Consider the following 16,734-nt stretch of genomic DNA (forward strand, 5'->3'; position numbering starts at 1 on the left):
CAGTCACACACACTGGACTCAGAATAAATCTCTTTAAATTATTTTACAGAGTTTGGGTCTTTTTTGTTAACACCAGGCACTTGCATTTACTTATCCCTGTTTTGGGATAAGTCCTTTGGTCCAGGACTAGCCAGTATCCAGTTTTCAGTCTGAGAAGTGGAAAATATTGGCTCCCCAGCAATAGCTTAGAGAGGCTTCTTTCTCTCTCTCAACAACAGGGTTATTGGACTAAACAAGAAAGATTACAAGACTGAAACATATCCTGTTACGGTGATCTACAGTCTTGCTCCATGGTGGAGCTGGGCGAAGGGGCCAATGAACAGTAGGCCCCCTGGTTGGATTTAGTTTCCTTTTGTTCTGTTGCCCTGTGCCAGCTTCTCCAGTAGGGAGAAATGGCATGAGACCAAAGTGTAATGAGTTACCATACAAGTTTGTCACTTGAAGCTTGGATTTCCAAATGGCTCAAGGCTGTTTTACAGTTCACTTTAAGCCTGCATTCGAAATGTTCAGGAGCCTTTCTCGTGTTGGTAAGTACAGAAGTTCAAGTTCGTCTTCCGTCTAAGTCAGTGATTGCTGCACCGGTAGGGCGCCTTAGTAAAGGCTGGGTGGTTTTGGGGGGTGGCTGGGGTATGGGCAGGGTGGCTTTGGGAGGGGGGAGTGGGTCTCACCTCCAGGCATTGTGCCCCATAGTCGGAGGCTGCACCACCCGGGCTGAGGTACTGGCACAAAGAGCAGGGCCTACCCTCGGTGGACTGCACCTCTTATTGCATTCTTATCTCTAACGGCTTTCTTTTTTTTTTTTTTTTTTTGAGACAGGGTCTCGCTTTGTTGCCCAGGCTAGAGTGAGTGCCGTGGCGTCAGCCTAGCTCACAGCAACCTCAAACTCCTGGGCTCAAGCAATCCTCCTTCCTCAGCCTCCCAAGTAGCTGGGACTACAGGCATTCGCCACCATGCCCGGCTAATTTTTTGTATATATATTAGTTGGCCAATTAATTTCTTTCTATTTATAGTAGAGACGGGGTCTCGCTCTTACTCAGGCTGGTTTCGAACTCCTGACCTTGAGCAATCTGCCCGCCTCGGCCTCCCAGAGAGCTAGGATTACAGGCGTGAGCCACCGCGCCCGGCCACGGCTTTCTTATTGTTTGGATCCAGTACCCTCAGAGCTTGTCTCCCTGGATTCTAGTGAGCACCAGAATTCAGGGGTCAAAAGTTATGAGGCAGATATAGAAAACAGCAAAGAGAGCAAGGTGCTGGTTTAGAGGCAAGCTGTCAGGAAAGAACGTGTTCTCTGGAGTTTAGGGTTGAGTTACAGAGAGGCTTTTCTTGCTGAGCCTGAGTATGGAAACGAAACTTCCAGAGCTCTAGCCTGAGCATGGAAACGAAACTTCCAGAGCTCTAGAAGCAAGCTGTATGCTAGCCATCTCTAGCCATAGCTTCCCTTCCCTTCCCAAATGCAGTTTGTCTAAAATTGGAGCCATATTCCCTCCAAAAGCTGCCTTCCTCCCACTATTTCTTATTTTGCTGAATGGCCCATCATAATTTAGATTCTCAAACCAGAAATATAGGGTTATTTCAGTCCTTCCTCCTTCACACACGCATCCAATTAATAACAAAGACCTATTAGCTCCACTTCCAAATACAGTATATTTCAAAACTTTCCCTCTTCAGCATTTCCTCTGCCTTACTTCTGGCCCCCGTAATTTCCCCCAAGTCTTTTATGTGCTCTCCTTGCCCACCTTCAATCAATCCTCCATTATGGGGCAGAGCAATCATGCCACAATGTAAATGTGTTCCTATTACCCTCTGGAGTAATCCTACCTAAAATCACTTTCAGCACAAAATTCAAACATCTAACATGATTTGATTGACTCTGCTTACTTCTGTGGCTTCACCTTCTTTCTCCCCAAATCTAGCCAGTGTTTCTGCTGCCTGTAAATACTCCTCCTTTCTTTGCAGGGCTTACTTCTTCATGTCCTTTGCTTCACTTTCTAAAGAAAGTTTTTCCTCCTCCCCAGCATGGATAGAGTCCCTTTATTTGGACACTATTAGCATATTAACACACATTTGTCACAAGTCTGTGCTGCACTGTCATGGAAAGTGTACCACCTGACGTTCAATAGCTCTGGAGCATTATATTGCTCATCTGTAAACTTTTGCCTAAAACCCAATAGATGCTCAATAAATACCGAGTGAGTGAATGACACTCTATGACTGGCCTCAACATACAAATGCAAACATCATCTAGGAACACTAGTCAAAATTTTCTTTGGTCCCCTGAGATCCTAGTTCGGGAGGTCAGCGGGGTGGGCGTCCAGAACTCTGCATTTTGATAGTTCCAGATGATCTGCATGCAGGAATCCCAGGATTACATTCGGAGACATCTTTACCACGGCTGAGAATGACTTTCTTTTTCAGGGGCTGTATCTGAAAGCCACTCAAGGATAGGGGCCTCAAGCTATTTCTCTAGGTCAGAGCCTAAACCCAGACAACGTCCGTTGAGTGAATGCTCCGAGCAGCAGCGCTGCCCCACTCAAGCCAGGCCTCTGGCAGGGTCTCCCAGCGAGCCGAGTCACGGGGGATCGCGTTTCCCAGGGTTCCACGGGAGTCCCGCGCAGGCGCACTGCGAAGACACGGCGCCGGTCTCCCTAGAAATTGGCAGGTCGCTCCCTCTCCTCCCGCCCCTGCCCCTCCCTCGCTCCTCCCGTCCCGCAGTTTGAGCCCAGCGGCTCGGTGTGTGTGCGTGTGTCGCAGCTGGCCGGACTCATGGCCTCGCCGCTGAGGTTCGACGGGCGGGTGGTACTGGTCACCGGCGCGGGGGGAGGTGAGCACTTGAAGGTTGGAGGGCGGGCGCGCTCGCGCTGCGGGTCCCGGTGTTCCGGCCCGGCGTCCTCGCGCAGCCGCAGCTGCGTCCCGGCGCCGGGCTGTGGGCGGCGGTGGCGGGGAGGCTTGGGGGCCGGCGGGGACCGGGCGGTAGTGGGCAGGGGAGAGGCTCTTCTCCTCGGGGCGGCGAATCTGCTCGGGAGGGAAGAGCCAGAAACCCCCGGCGTTCTGGCAGGGCCTCGGTCCTCCCTGCGGGCGACCAGGCGGGGCTGCTGCTGACCGCAGAACTGGGTGAAAGTTCCTCCTGCCCCCGGGCTGTGGGCATCGATCGCTATTTTTCCTGCCGTTCATGAGCCTTTGTGAAGCCTTTGAAAGGACTGACAGTCCCGGGAGCTGGAATTCCCCCCCTGAGTTGTAGAGATGTCAAGCCTCTCACCTCTGTAAAGTCAGTAATTCAGTGTTTCTGCTCCCTCGTGGGGTGGTGTTAAGCCCCCGAGAGGGCATCTGGTGGGAGCTCTCCACGTTGGAGTGTGTGTGTTTGGGCGGCCTCGCGCTGTACTCAAAGTCCACTGGAGTCTTGGCAGAGGTGCTAAACTCGCTTGGGTCCAGGGGTCAGGCAAGTGATAGAGGAATAGGATAGGTGTGGGATGGGGACACTGAGGAACTGGAGAGCAGAGACATTTCTGAAGTGGGCCAGCAGGTGCCAGATCCTCCTATATTGCAGGAGTGGCAAATGAAGAATCGTTATGTGAAATAACCCCATTTTTAAAGGACAAAAAAAATTAAACAACTCATGCCCACACAGATGTTCTGCAGTGAGATTTTACACTAGTTTCCCACCAGTGGGTCACCTCTGTAATCTTCCAAATTCGGGGATCTTATCCCTATGCACCTTCGATTCTCCACTGGTAGTGCTGTATACCTGGAAAGGCCCTAATGCATAAATTATAAATTCAGAGTCACAAAGAGTAGGAATTCTGTTAGTTGGTTCCTGTGTACTTCCGTATCTCTATTGATAAAATGGATTCTTGTGCTGCCTTTCAGACAATGCTGTTAGTATTAATTGGTGGCCAAGTATTTTATACCCAGAGTTTATTTGGCTATACCCATGTAGACATATATATGGGTATACCTGTAACTTTTATATGTTTTTAGGAAAACATTTTGTTTACACTTGCTTTTGATGGAAATAATGTGATGCACTTGGTGTTTTAAACCTTTTTTGACAGTTCTCGAATGATATTTATGCAGGAGAGATTACCTTTTCAGAAACCTTTACCATTGCTAAGGGTAATGGTGCCATTTCCTTCTTGGGGGCTGCATCTGAATGCCACTTAAGGATAGAAGCTTTATTTTGACACCATTAGCATACTTACACATTGTATGCATTACACCAGGACCCAATACACTTACACATGCGCCCACATACCACGTCTTTATTTGAAACCAATATTCATGATACACTGAAATTGGTTTTGTTTTTTGTTTTTGTTTTGGAGGCAGAGTCTTCCTCTGTTGCCCCAGCTAGAGTGCAGTAGTATCATGATAGCTCAGTGCAACATCAAAATCCTGGGCTCAAGCGACCCTCCTGCCTCAGCCTCCCAAGTAGCTGGGACTACAGGTGCTTTGCAACAGCACACTGGCTGGTTTTTGTTTTTTTGTAGAGAGGAGTCTTGCTCTTGCTCAGGAGTCGCAAACTCCTGACCTCAAGTGATCCTCCTACCTTGGCCTCTCAGAGTGCTAGGATTATAGGTGTGAGCCACCATGCCTGACCACACTCAAATTTTTATTTTCTATTCTGTTTTATTTAATAAGTGCTGATTACAACCCACCAAATTGGTTTTGTGAAATGTTAATGAGTTGTGACTAGACAGTTATCTACTTAGTACCTTCTGTTCGTAATCTGCTGAGTTTTCTCTTATCTATTCAAAGTGGATTAAATTCTAAAATAAATTATTTGGTTATGTTTTATAGTTTTGGAAAACTTTATATTTTGGGTTCTTTTTGTAAAACCCTGATAATTTATCCATCTCAGTTTTTTTTTAATTTTTAAAATTTTAAAAAATTTTATTTTTTATTTTTTTTTAATTTTTTTTAAATTTTGGCATATTATGGGGGTACAGATTTTAAGGTGCCCATTTCCCCAAAAATTTTTATTTTATTATTATTATTATTGTTTTTTGAGACAGAGTCTCGCTTTGTTGCCCAGGCTAGAGTGAGTGCCGTGGCGTCAGTCTAGCTCACAGCAACCTCAAACTTCTGGGCTCAAGCAATCCTCCTGCCTCAGCCTCCCGAGTAGCTGGGACTACAGGCATGCGCCACCATGCCTGGCTAATTTTTTCCTATATATATTAGTTGGCCAATTAATTTCTTTCTATTTATAGTAGAGACGGGGTCTTGCTCTTGCTCAAGCTGGTTTTGAGCTCCTGACCTCCAGCAGTCTGCCCGCCTCGGCCTCTCAGAGTGCTAGGATTACAGGCGTGAGCCACCACGCACGGCCCCATCTCAGTTTGTTATTTGTATACTTCCAATTAATTTATACTAAGTATAAATTGTTAATTAAATTTATGTAATTATCAGTGAAATGTATCAATTAACTCAAAATATAAAATATATGCACATGTTACAAAAATTTAAACAATACAAAATAAGCCTTCCACCCCTGGTTGCTGGCCACACATTTCTATTCTCCAGAAGTAACCACTAATTGCTGGACTCATATTAATAAAGTCTACCTGAGATATTCTATGCCTATAAAACATGTGTTTGTGTAGTTCTTTTTGGATATGTAAATTTACACTTTGTAGCTTTGAGTTAGAATTAAGTAATTTTTGTGTTTAATGATTGTATGGTTCAGTGTGGCATACAGAAATCACTAGATATTTTAAGCAGGAAGACAGGTCTTCTTGGAGTGACTTCTAGAACAATATGGAACTGATTTGTTAGAGGAGCAGTACCTCTGAGGCCTCACTGGAGCTCTGCCACAGCCCAAGTAGCCAGTGGACACTAGGAAGCTGAAGTGTGGAATCTGCCATCCAAGGATTAGGGAGCTGGATCAAGAAGTTGCCTCTATCCTAACTGAACCTTGGCTAAATAAATTATATAAAATAAAAAAATATTATAATATTATAAAAAATAAAATAATAAAAAGATGTTGCCTCTGAAGCTACTGTTTCTTAATACCTAGGAGGTTTCCAGAAAATAAACTCCCTAACCAACAGCAACAGCCAGAACTCACAGCAAGGTGGCCTCTCACTCCCACCTTCTAAATTTTATGCGAATGCACCAAATGGTGGAACCGAGTTCACAGCTAGCAACCTAGCAGCTAGGTGGAATGTAGAAAATGGTAGGTACAATAGGTAGAAAAATGTAGTTTTAAGCTTTTCCAACCTCTGCAAGCAGAAGAGAGTAGACAGGTTGAGAGTACCAATGAAGACTCTACCATTGTAATGTTAATTGTTCTCCAATTACTTTAAAATGGGATTGAGTTGAGTGGACCAAAAAATTCTGACATTTCCTCAATTTTCTGATTATTTTGTTTTTGATTAGGATTGGGCCGAGCCTATGCCCTGGCTTTTGCAGAAAGAGGAGCATTAGTTGTTGGTAAGTTGGTGTATTTTACTTTTTAATCAGTAGCTGATAACTGAAGTATATAGTCTTCACAAGTTACCTTTGTCTTTCTGTCAAATAGTTTGTCAAGGTTGAATTTCATCATTAATTTTTACTTATGCTATCAAATTTTTCCTCCCTCAAGGCTGACTTTTTAACTTTTTAAAGTGAGCTAGTTTCACAGAATTTCCAACTTAACACTTCAAATTGATACAAGCATTTATTGTATAAAAGGAAATTTGATTATTGACTTTAGTAAATTGTGGGCTGTAATTTTTAAAGATGAAATGTTCATGTACTGGTGCAAAATCAAAGGAGAGTCCCTGTAAGTATTTAATATGTTGATAAAAGTAAGAATTAACTGAATTTTGAGAACTGGAAGTGTGGAGTAAAGGAATCTACAGTATGGATTTCTTACCTGTTTCATCAAAATTTTTCAGTTGGAAGCTTTTTAAAGCAATTTTAGAAATTAATTGAAGGGGCAGTGTTATAAATTTTTGTTTAATTATAGGGAGGAAATCACTTATAAGTACTGCTATATTGAATCCCAAACGTGGGAGGTCTTAGTAATCTAAATGGTTTGGGATGACCTGATGTGCTTGGCAGTTGGTGTGCACACAGGAACAAATTTGTCCACAACCAAGCCTTTCTGGGGAATAACTGGAGGAGTGCTAGTGCAGGGGTGTGTGAGGGGCAGATGTTATGACCCAATACTTATAAGCGTCTTTCCTGGGATAAATTGTTGGCCCACAGTGACCTCCTGATTCCAGTTTTCTTGCATCTTACTGGGATATACAGAGAGACAAATTTTCCTCAATTTGTTTATAGAGGCATCTGTAACAAATGAGTAATCAGCAGTCAGGTTTTCAAAACAAAGAAGTGCTAAGCAGGGCATTTAGTATATTCTTCTCCTTCAGTGTGGATGTGTGGCTTGTCTTTAAGGAAGGAACACAAACACTTTGGATATTCCTTGTTTAAGATCATAGCCACTGTCAGCATATCCATTCTGCTGCTTATGACAAGGACAAATTTTGACATTGTAATATTTGGATTGGGGGAGGTGTGTGTATTTCAGGGCCTCTTTGCCAGATTTCCCATGTTGTTACTGTTTTTGTTTTCTCTTTTTATATTGCTATTTTTTATTATTTTTACCTTATAACTTATTTATTTACATTTTTCTACTCTGTTCCATAAGTGCAAGGATCTTGTTTCATGTTTTGTATCTCCTGAAGGACCTAGAATATTGCCTTGTGCAAAGAAGGTACTTTATTCATTGGTTCTTTTATTATTGATACTGTCTTTTTTGTTGGGGCTGATGTGTCTGAGATTGGTTGAATAAATTTCTGTTTTTTGTTTTGACTAAGACATAACCTTAGTTTATAAATTTGTTTTGTAAAAATATTTATAGCTGTGTGTTTGGGTGGAACAGTTTCCCCTTATTTCCCTATTACCTCTGAATTTGTTAAATTCACTTGAGTGTTTGAAGTCTAAGAAAAAGATAAAATAAAGAGGGACGATGTGTTTATGTATTCTCTCTTTGCATTATCATAATAGAGATGATATTGCATCAAATCCTGATGAAAGTCCAAGAATGACAGAAGAAAAATATTTGCTTAAACTTGGCTGAAGGACCAGATTTAGTTTAATGTTAAAGGGGAGAATTTAATCTATGTCAAGTACAGGCTTTTGACTGATATTGTCTACCATTTAGTTTAGTGTTAAAGGGGAGAATTTAATCTTTGTCACATACAGACCTTTGACTGATATTTTCGACCCCTTTTTAGTCTGTGTCCTACTTGTGAACTTTCTAGGCCGCCCGCCAGTGGGTTGTGTTCTTCCCTAGACCACTAGCTTCTACTTTGGCTTTTTCACTTGCACACATAGATACCCTGTTTCCAGGTTACATCACATGCACTAACATTTCTCCTCTGTTAAGTTTTTCTGCTCAGCATAAATTTTTACCTTTGTAAGCCAAAAATAGGAAGAAGGAAATAAGCAAACTTAGTATCTTATGATGATATCAGAGTATCTTTTTTTGGAAAAGTGATCAATCAGATTATCCTATGACTAGCTCAGAGGCTGGTAATGTAAGACTTTAAGACAGGAGTCCTCAAACTTTTTTAACAGGGGGCCAGTTCACTGTCCCTCAGACCGTTGGAGGGCCAGACTATAGTTTTAAAAAAACTGAACAAATTCCTATGCACACTGCACATATCTTATTTTGAAGTAAGAAAACAAATGGGCAAAAACACCTGCATGTGGCCCGCGGGCCGTAGTTTGAGGATGCCTGCTTTAAGAAATAAAGTAGCTTGTTTTCTATATAAGTCAAAAACAAAATGATCCTTTCTAATTTATTGAAAAATTTGTTATTTTTTATTGCTTTCTGTGCATGAGTTATATGCAGCTTGAAAAGAGGTTCTCATGGCTCCCAAGGTGAAGAGACATGTGAGTTACATGTGCTTCATCCTTCTGTGTGGGCATGATGGGGTGAGGTGGGGTCCCAGGGATGTGGAGATGCAGGGGGCTATTGGCCGCCAGGGCAGGAGGTGTTCCAGCAGTGGTTGCATTCTCAAATGGCGTGCCGCTGTTGCTGCTTGGGCCCCAGGGAGTGGAAAGGACTCAGTGGGTTCCTTCTCTGGAGCAGTTCAGCTGTGTGAACGCTAGGCAGCTACCCATGCTACGCTCAGGGCTGGTGAGCACTATGGGGCTCTTCTGTCGCTAGGATTGTAGGCATTGGTGATGGCAACGATGGCTGTTAGGGATGTCCCGTTTACCCTTCCCTCACAATGAGGAGCTCTCCTTCTTCTTGGCTTGGAGCTTTGCTTTCCTCTCTAAGCTGTCCTCTAGTGTTTCTGTGCCTCAGAGGGTTTTTGTCATTTCCTTGCTGAATTGCTGTGTTCTCCCTTAGATACTCTACTCAAAGTGCAGTTATTTGTTGTTTTGGTCCTTCTTTGTCGAGGAGGTGAGGGTTGGACATTTCTAGTCAGCCATTTTGATGATATCTAACACAGTAACTGCCATGTGAGTTGTGTTTAACTCGCGCAAGTTTTGAGCATAGGGACTTGTGAGGCGTATGTAAGTCATCTTGGGAGCTGTGAGAACTGTTTTTCAAGTTACATATAACTCATGCACAGAAAACAATAAAAAATAATAAATTTTCGTTAAATTAGAAAGGGTCATTTTATTTTGGAAGTTTTTATTCTATTTTCATAATAAAACACCGTGGCCTCAAGGAAAAACATTTTTTTTGCTAGTGTGGCAGTCAGTGTGCTAACCAGTGCTTTTCTGGTTAGGGTTTTAATCCCAGTAATTTAGCTGTGGTGATAATGAGATGACTGAAAGGCGTCAGTGTTAATTTAGTGCTCTGTACTGTAGAGACTTGTAGGTAAATCTTTTCTGATACTGTTTAACTGTACATAATTGACCTCAACAAATCCTTTATCGAGCTTTCTATGCTTACCTGTTTGGTTGCACTTTGTGTAATTTCCACTTGGAGGTAGTGTTTCATTGACTAAGACTTTCTTCACTTAAATATCACATTTTCCAATTTGTTTTTGAACTTTCTTGTACTTATTTTAAAAGGGTCTTAACATTTTGATATTTTTTAACTGTTTTTTTCTTGTAATTTGAATAATTGCATGGAAATAAACAATTAATAGGGATTCAGTCTTTTGAGAATCATCACTTTTTTTTATCTTGTGAGGGATAATGTAAGCCTCTTTCCATTATTATGTGTCTTCTAAGCAATTTTTATTTGCAGTAAGAATGATAATATTATACTGTTAGAAAACATTATATTCCAGTCCACAGTTTGAAAAACTAATTTCCCATTAAAACAAAAAGTTAAGTGAAAACATATTTGACCTAGCTGATTTTAAGTGAGGGTAGGCATTGTTTTTTTCTCTGTATCATCCCATTACCTATTTAACTACCTGATCCTGCTTTCAACCCTCACCCCAATTCAAAAAAGAGCTATTCTTTAGAAGAAAAAAAAACCTTTTTTAAAAATTGTGTTAATCCTCAACATTAAATTTTAGTATATACCACCATGTAATTTATTAATTAATAATATCTTTGTTATAATCCTTAAAATCTATGCAGTAATCCTGTGCAAAAGATCATTTCATGACGCAAATTCTTTGTCCCAAGTTTTTTTCTTAAATTCTGTTTTTTCCAAGTTAAATGGCATTGGTGTATATATCTTTTCATTAATTTTAACATGTTATTTTGAAAAATTTGCATTAAATTATTATATAAATTAACTCTGCTCTTTGTCCATATTATTTGGTTATATTTGCCTTGATATATGCTTTATGCTAAAATCTGTCTATGATCATAACATACATAACTTTCAATAAATTAGAAGCTTTTTTGAGGACAAGCACCATTCTTATACATTTATGTGTCCTTTTGTAGATTTTCTTGCAAACCGTAAATGCTCAATTGTTTGTAACTGTATAATTGAATATAGGGAAATGTTATGTGGTAAGTATGGTCAGTTGTTAAACATATAAAGATGGAGTCATAGTATAAAATAGTGGCTAGCCACATATTAGTTTTATATATAATTTTTGACCTCTTTTAATAAGTGGTTTTTATGTCATTCTATTCTAGACCATGACACAGTATGTTTTCTGAAAATTTACAAATGTGCTTCTCTGTCTAATATTTTAAGATTGTGCTTGTTCTTTATCACCATCAGGTAAAAAGACTTTCTTGAGATGCAGAAGATATTTTACAGTGTGTATTTAAATTTTCATTAGTAATTATAGTTTCATTTTTAACTTTTACTTTGAAGGTCTAGATATTAATTATTGTTTGCTTATTTTTGCATTGCAGTGAATGATTTAGGAGGGAACATCAAGGGAGTTGGTAAAGGCTCCTTTGCTGCTGATAAGGTTGTTGAAGAAATAAGAAAGAAAGGTGGAAAAGCAGTAGCCAACTATGGTATGGTATTTGGGAGAACTATATTATTTCTTTTATTTTCCTTCAACTAACAATACTGTTGGTTACATTAATAGTATTTGAGCAAATATTGCAGCATTCCAGTGTAATCATGACATTAGATTTTATCTAAGCCAGCCAAAGCTCTTTAAGACATATTTTATATAATATGTGAAAATTTTTTAAAATTTTGATTTTTTTGAGACAGGGTCTCAATCTGTCACCTGGGCTAGAGTGCAGTGGCGTCATCATAGTTCACTGCAACCTCATACTCCTGGGCTCAGGCTGTCCTCTTGCCTCAGCCTCCTGGGTAGTTGGGACTATAGGCTTGTGCCATCATGCCTGGCTGATTTTTCTATTTTTTGTGGAGATGGAATCTCTCTTTTGCTCAAGCTGGTCTTGAACTCCTGGCCTCAAGCATCCTCCCGCCTTGGCCTCCCAAAGTGCTAGGATTACAGGTGTGAACCACTTCCCCCAGCCTAAACTTTTGATGTAGATTATTTCATATGATTCCTAACTTTTGTTCTGTTGTTTAATATTTTTATTAATGAGCACATGATATAATTAGTAAATTATTATAGGTATGGATATGTTCTTATAAGAACTGTTTTAGTTAAAAGGTAATATATTTCTACAGAATATTAAATTATTCTTTTAATTTTTTTTTTTTTTTTTGCTCCATCACCCAGGCAGGAGGGTAGTGGCATCATCATAGCTCATTCCAACCTCAAGCTCCTGGGCTCAAACAATCTTCGTGCCTCAGCTTCCTGAGTAGCTGGGACTATAGGTGCTGGGACTATAGGCGCATGTTATGCCTAGTTAATTTTTTAATTTTTTGTAGAGATGGGATCTCATTATGTTGCCCAGGTTGGTCTCCAACTGCTGGCTCAAGTGATCCTCCTAGCTCAGTCTCCCAAACTGCTAGGATTACAGGTTTAAGCCTGGCTAAAATTGTTTTTAATATAGTATAAGAAATAAAGTGCCCCATTTCTGTACCCAGCCTCCATATTCCATTTCGCACAAATGGTCACTACTGTGTGTAACTTTCTTATCTTTGTAAAAACTTAAGAATCAAAGTTAGGCATTAAATAAAACCATGAGAAAAAGTAGTAAATACAACCTTTGCATTTGATGTATTGATCCTAATAGTATTTGTAAGAATCCTTGTTGAGTAGATTTACTTTAAAAAGCTAGTGCTTACTTCTGCAGATTAGATTGTTTTTATGGGCCAGGGATAACATTAGATTGACTTCATTTTGAAATTTTAAGGGAAAAGAAATAGGGTATGGTTTGAATGTTTGAGGGAATAATTAGACATCTTAGTATGTTTTTTCACATTGGAGATCTAACAGAAATGGTTTCAACTTTTTTATACTCTGGAGTTTTAAAAAACTTTTTTTTAAAGGTAAAAATTCAAGACTCCTCCTTCCTTTAGTTCTGATATGCAACGTGTATCGATCAGGTTTTAGTAAGGAAAATAGAAGCTCCACTAGGTTTTCCAAGTGTGAGGATTTTAATGTAGGGAATCAGAGGCTCACACAACCGTTGGAAGGACTGGACAAGTGAAAGTCAGGGAAACTCTTGGTAACCATCTCAGCCTGCAGTGGTTCTCAAAAGCTCACCTAGATGTGTTGTTAATCTTACATGTGTAGTCTGCTCATGAGATTCCCTGTATCTGTGGCCTTCTCCTACTTTTCTACCCTCTAGATGAGTATCTCTTATTGGCAGATCTAAGTCAGGACTATATTTGTCCCAGGGAAGGGACTGACTGTATTTCCTGACTCCTCCCCTGTGATCGAAGAGAATAGAGAAGAGGCAGTAGAGATGTTGAGTTGACTGCAGACCATTTGACACACAACTGTGAGGATGTGAGCCCTTCCCTTGAGCTGATTATTGGAAAATAACAAAACTATAAGATTTTGTTGAACTTTTCTTATTGTAGTTAGTATTATAGAAACAGCAGATTTGTTTTCCACATGGAGTTACATAGCACTGAACATGCTTTTCCAAATTAAGTGTGCACTTCCCCCTCTCGTAAATTCTCATTTGTATCCTTAAGAGGAAGTGCTTATGTAACTATTTAAAATTAAATACATCATGCCTGTAATCCTAGCACTCTGGGAGGCTGAGGCGGGCAGATTGCTTGAGGTCAGGAGTTTGAAACCAGCGTGAGCAAGAGTGAGACCCCGTCTCTACTATAAATAGAAGGAAATTAACTGGCCAACTAATATATATATATATGTATATATATATATATATATATATATATATATAAATAAAATAAGCCGGGCATGGTGGCGCATGCCTGTAGTCCCAGCTACTTGGGAGGCTGAGACAGCAGGATTGCTTAAGCCCAGGAGTTTGAGGTTGCTGTGAGCTAGGCTGATGCCACGGCACTCACTCTAGCCTGGGCAACAAAGTTAGACTCTGTTTCAAAAAAACAAAACAAATAAAATAAAATATAAATTAAATAAAATGAAATATTCAGTTTGTCTGTCATACTAGCCACATTTTGAGGATTTAGAGTCACATGTGGTTAGTGGCTACCATATTGAACAGTACAGAAATAGGACAGTTCTGTCTTCACAGAAAGTGTTATTGGGCAGTGCTGTTTTAGATAGTATTTGCCAAATAGTTTTTAGTCATCTCCCTTCTGCCCCCTTTTTATTGTAGGTTGAAAAATTGTCTGAGGGCTAATTTCCTTTTGTAATATCAGACCATCTATATTTTGATTTGTTATGTGCTAGTAATATAAATGTATTTTTCTTGGAAATGAGTTCTGTTGTGTGAATAGTATATTATATTATATCTGTTGCGTGCTCTGATCCACAGAATTTAGAAGTCATATGTGAGGAAGATTGCTGACATTTTTTTTACTAAATTTTCTTTTCCCTCAGATTCAGTGGAAGCAGGAGAGAAGGTTGTGAAGACAGCTTTGGATGCTTTTGGAAGAATAGGTGATGTTTCTTTGTGTTAATGTTCCTTCTAGAGCAGCTTCTACCTTTCTTATAAAATATTTTAAAGTTTACTTTCCTTTATTAAGCAAATCTCTCTTCATAATTGAATTTTTAGGCTTGTATTATTAGTTAGTTATTATTTTTATCCTACCTTACTTCATAAATGGCTTGAGGTGACAACTTTATGAATGTTTGTCTTGAGGTTTTTTATTGCTTTTTGCACCTTAAATGCTTAAAAAAACTTGCAAGCATTTGCTCAGTGCCCTTTTAAAAATCATAATCCAATTAAATCTCAAAATGTTTATAAGATAAAATATAAATGAGTCTTTTTACAAAATAGGATGCAGTGGATTCTTTTGGATAATTATAATGATTTAGATGAAAATGATCTAATTTCTTGCAAATTAATCTTTATTTTAAAGAAACATTTCAAATATATTGTTTTGTCCATATTTCTCTAGATAATCTTCCCAGTTTAGCCCCATACATTCTTAATAAAAGATTGTTGAATTATTAGAGGGGGAGGCATCACAGCAGATGTGCTCAACATGTTTACAGCCTGGAAACATTACTTATAGTAAATTGAATGTGCTCTCCCCTTTTTGTATTTGGTCTAGCACATTTATTTTTCTCATTATGTTTGGTTGGACTCATAAGAACCATGTTTACATATCATTTGCCAGAGGAATAGAGACCATAAAGTTTTCAAGCCATAGGGTGCAAATAGCCACAAGATGGTGGTTGAACCTTACAAAATAATTATTTTCTCTGTATATTGAGAATATAATTAAGTACAGCATGAGTTTTTCTAATTGTTTTCTTTTTGGGCTTTTTACTTTTGAGTGGTAAGGAACAATCTTTTAAACTTTTAATTTCCTAAGTGAATTTGGGGTTAAATGAAGGATGGCTTATAGTTCTGAATCCTCAGAACCTAAGAGTTACGCAACAGCTAATTCTATAAGTAGGCTGATAGAACTTCGATAGAAAGTAGAGGTGGGATAATTTAGATCTCTAAGTTTAAGAGGAATGCACTGATATATTATGCTATCTGTCTTTTGTGAATCAAATTTTTTTTGCTACAAGTATAAACTTCTGTTTTGATAGCACTCTTTATTATATTTACTTTTACGTGGGGAAAAAAGTTATTTTTGAAAGAAATGTGAGTTGTAAGCAAATGCAAATTAATATGCTTGCTTTAATATTTATGACTGGATCTTTTTGTATTTTAGATGTTGTGGTCAACAATGCTGGGTGAGTATTTCTTTTTTCATTTTTAGTAATGTCATGAGTAGTGCAAGGTCAGATATAACTGGGTCCATGTATGTTTGTGTCTTTTTACAAGGTCACACTTTTATTCATGCATATTTAATCAAGAAAGCCATGAGCTATATGGAGTTCCCAAGGAGGCAATTTTTTCTAGTACTACCCATTTACTCGGTAATGAGAGTCACAGGCACATAGGCTCAAGCCTATCTACAAGTCAGTCAATATTGTAAACTGTGCATAGTAGTATACTTAATAAATATATAATTGTTATAGATTAAAATTTTTAATCTGTAGATTAAATAGAGTAACATTTAACATTAAGAGAAAGGGCCATAGGAAAACAGGTTAACAAACCAGTCCAAGGAGAGAGACCCGGACAAGGAGAATGTCCTGGGCTGATCTGGACGGTTGTCAATGTCTTGAAAGGCAGAGTCCTTGATATGGCTAGGGAAAAGTCTTTGATTTGAGTAGAGCCTTTGGTGGCAGATGCTGGGTGCTGATCATGAGTGACAGCAAGATGGTCTTGAGACAGCCATGTCAAAGTGGTGAAATCCTGTTTTGTTGTTTTTTTTTTTGAGTCCCTGAGTCTTCAGTTGAGGGCTGATGGTAAAAGGTTACACCCTTGTTTGGTTGAGTGTGTCTTTATTTTTAGACAAACATTTGGTCCCTGCTGGTGTGATGTCTTTTAAAATTTAAGATGCTGTCACTTACTTATGTCAAGGGTGTCAAGGGTGCTCTATGCAACTAACGTACATGTAGTTATTTTTTTAAGTGTATACTGCCCCCCTTTCACTTTCTTACCCTATACAATATCAATTTTTTAGAATTCTGAGGGACCGTTCCTTTGCTAGGATAAGCGATGAAGACTGGGGTAAGTTGTTTTTAATATATGTCTCTGTGGAACATACCTGTCCATTTTGCCTCTTTAATATTTGATAAATTTATACATTTAAGCAAAAAACAGTTTCTACCTACTTTTGCTGCTACTATTATAAATGATGAATAAGGTCTATACTGAAAGTGATGAATAGTTAGAAGTAGCCTTTTTTTAAACATTTAATAAATTTAAAAAATGTTAAATCATTTGGCAGAAGTTACCTAAAAGGATTTTATTTCTTCAAATTTGTTTCCTCCTTTT

General features: G+C 39.0%; 1 protein-coding gene across 2 annotated transcripts in view; it reads left to right on the forward strand.

The window, feature by feature from the left end:
• The first annotated feature begins 2,614 nt into the window (after positions 1-2,614).
• Positions 2,615-16,734, forward strand: part of HSD17B4 (hydroxysteroid 17-beta dehydrogenase 4) — a 79,226-nt gene continuing 65,106 nt past the window's right edge. The window contains exons 1-6 of one of the 2 annotated variants that reach the window (XM_076008309.1): positions 2,615-2,821; positions 6,370-6,423; positions 11,269-11,376; positions 14,271-14,330; positions 15,560-15,581; positions 16,421-16,467. In XM_076008309.1, coding sequence (XP_075864424.1) covers positions 2,764-2,821; positions 6,370-6,423; positions 11,269-11,376; positions 14,271-14,330; positions 15,560-15,581; positions 16,421-16,467 — 349 coding nt within the window. In that variant the 5' untranslated portion in view covers positions 2,615-2,763. Of the gene's footprint in view, positions 2,822-6,369; positions 6,424-11,131; positions 11,170-11,268; positions 11,377-14,270; positions 14,331-15,559; positions 15,582-16,420; positions 16,468-16,734 lie in introns of those variants that run through there. The other variant, XM_076008310.1, reaches the window with a different exon arrangement.

The sequence above is a fragment of the Microcebus murinus genome, chromosome 11 (genome assembly GCF_040939455.1).
Source record: "Microcebus murinus isolate Inina chromosome 11, M.murinus_Inina_mat1.0, whole genome shotgun sequence".
Lineage (NCBI taxonomy): Eukaryota > Metazoa > Chordata > Mammalia > Primates > Cheirogaleidae > Microcebus > Microcebus murinus.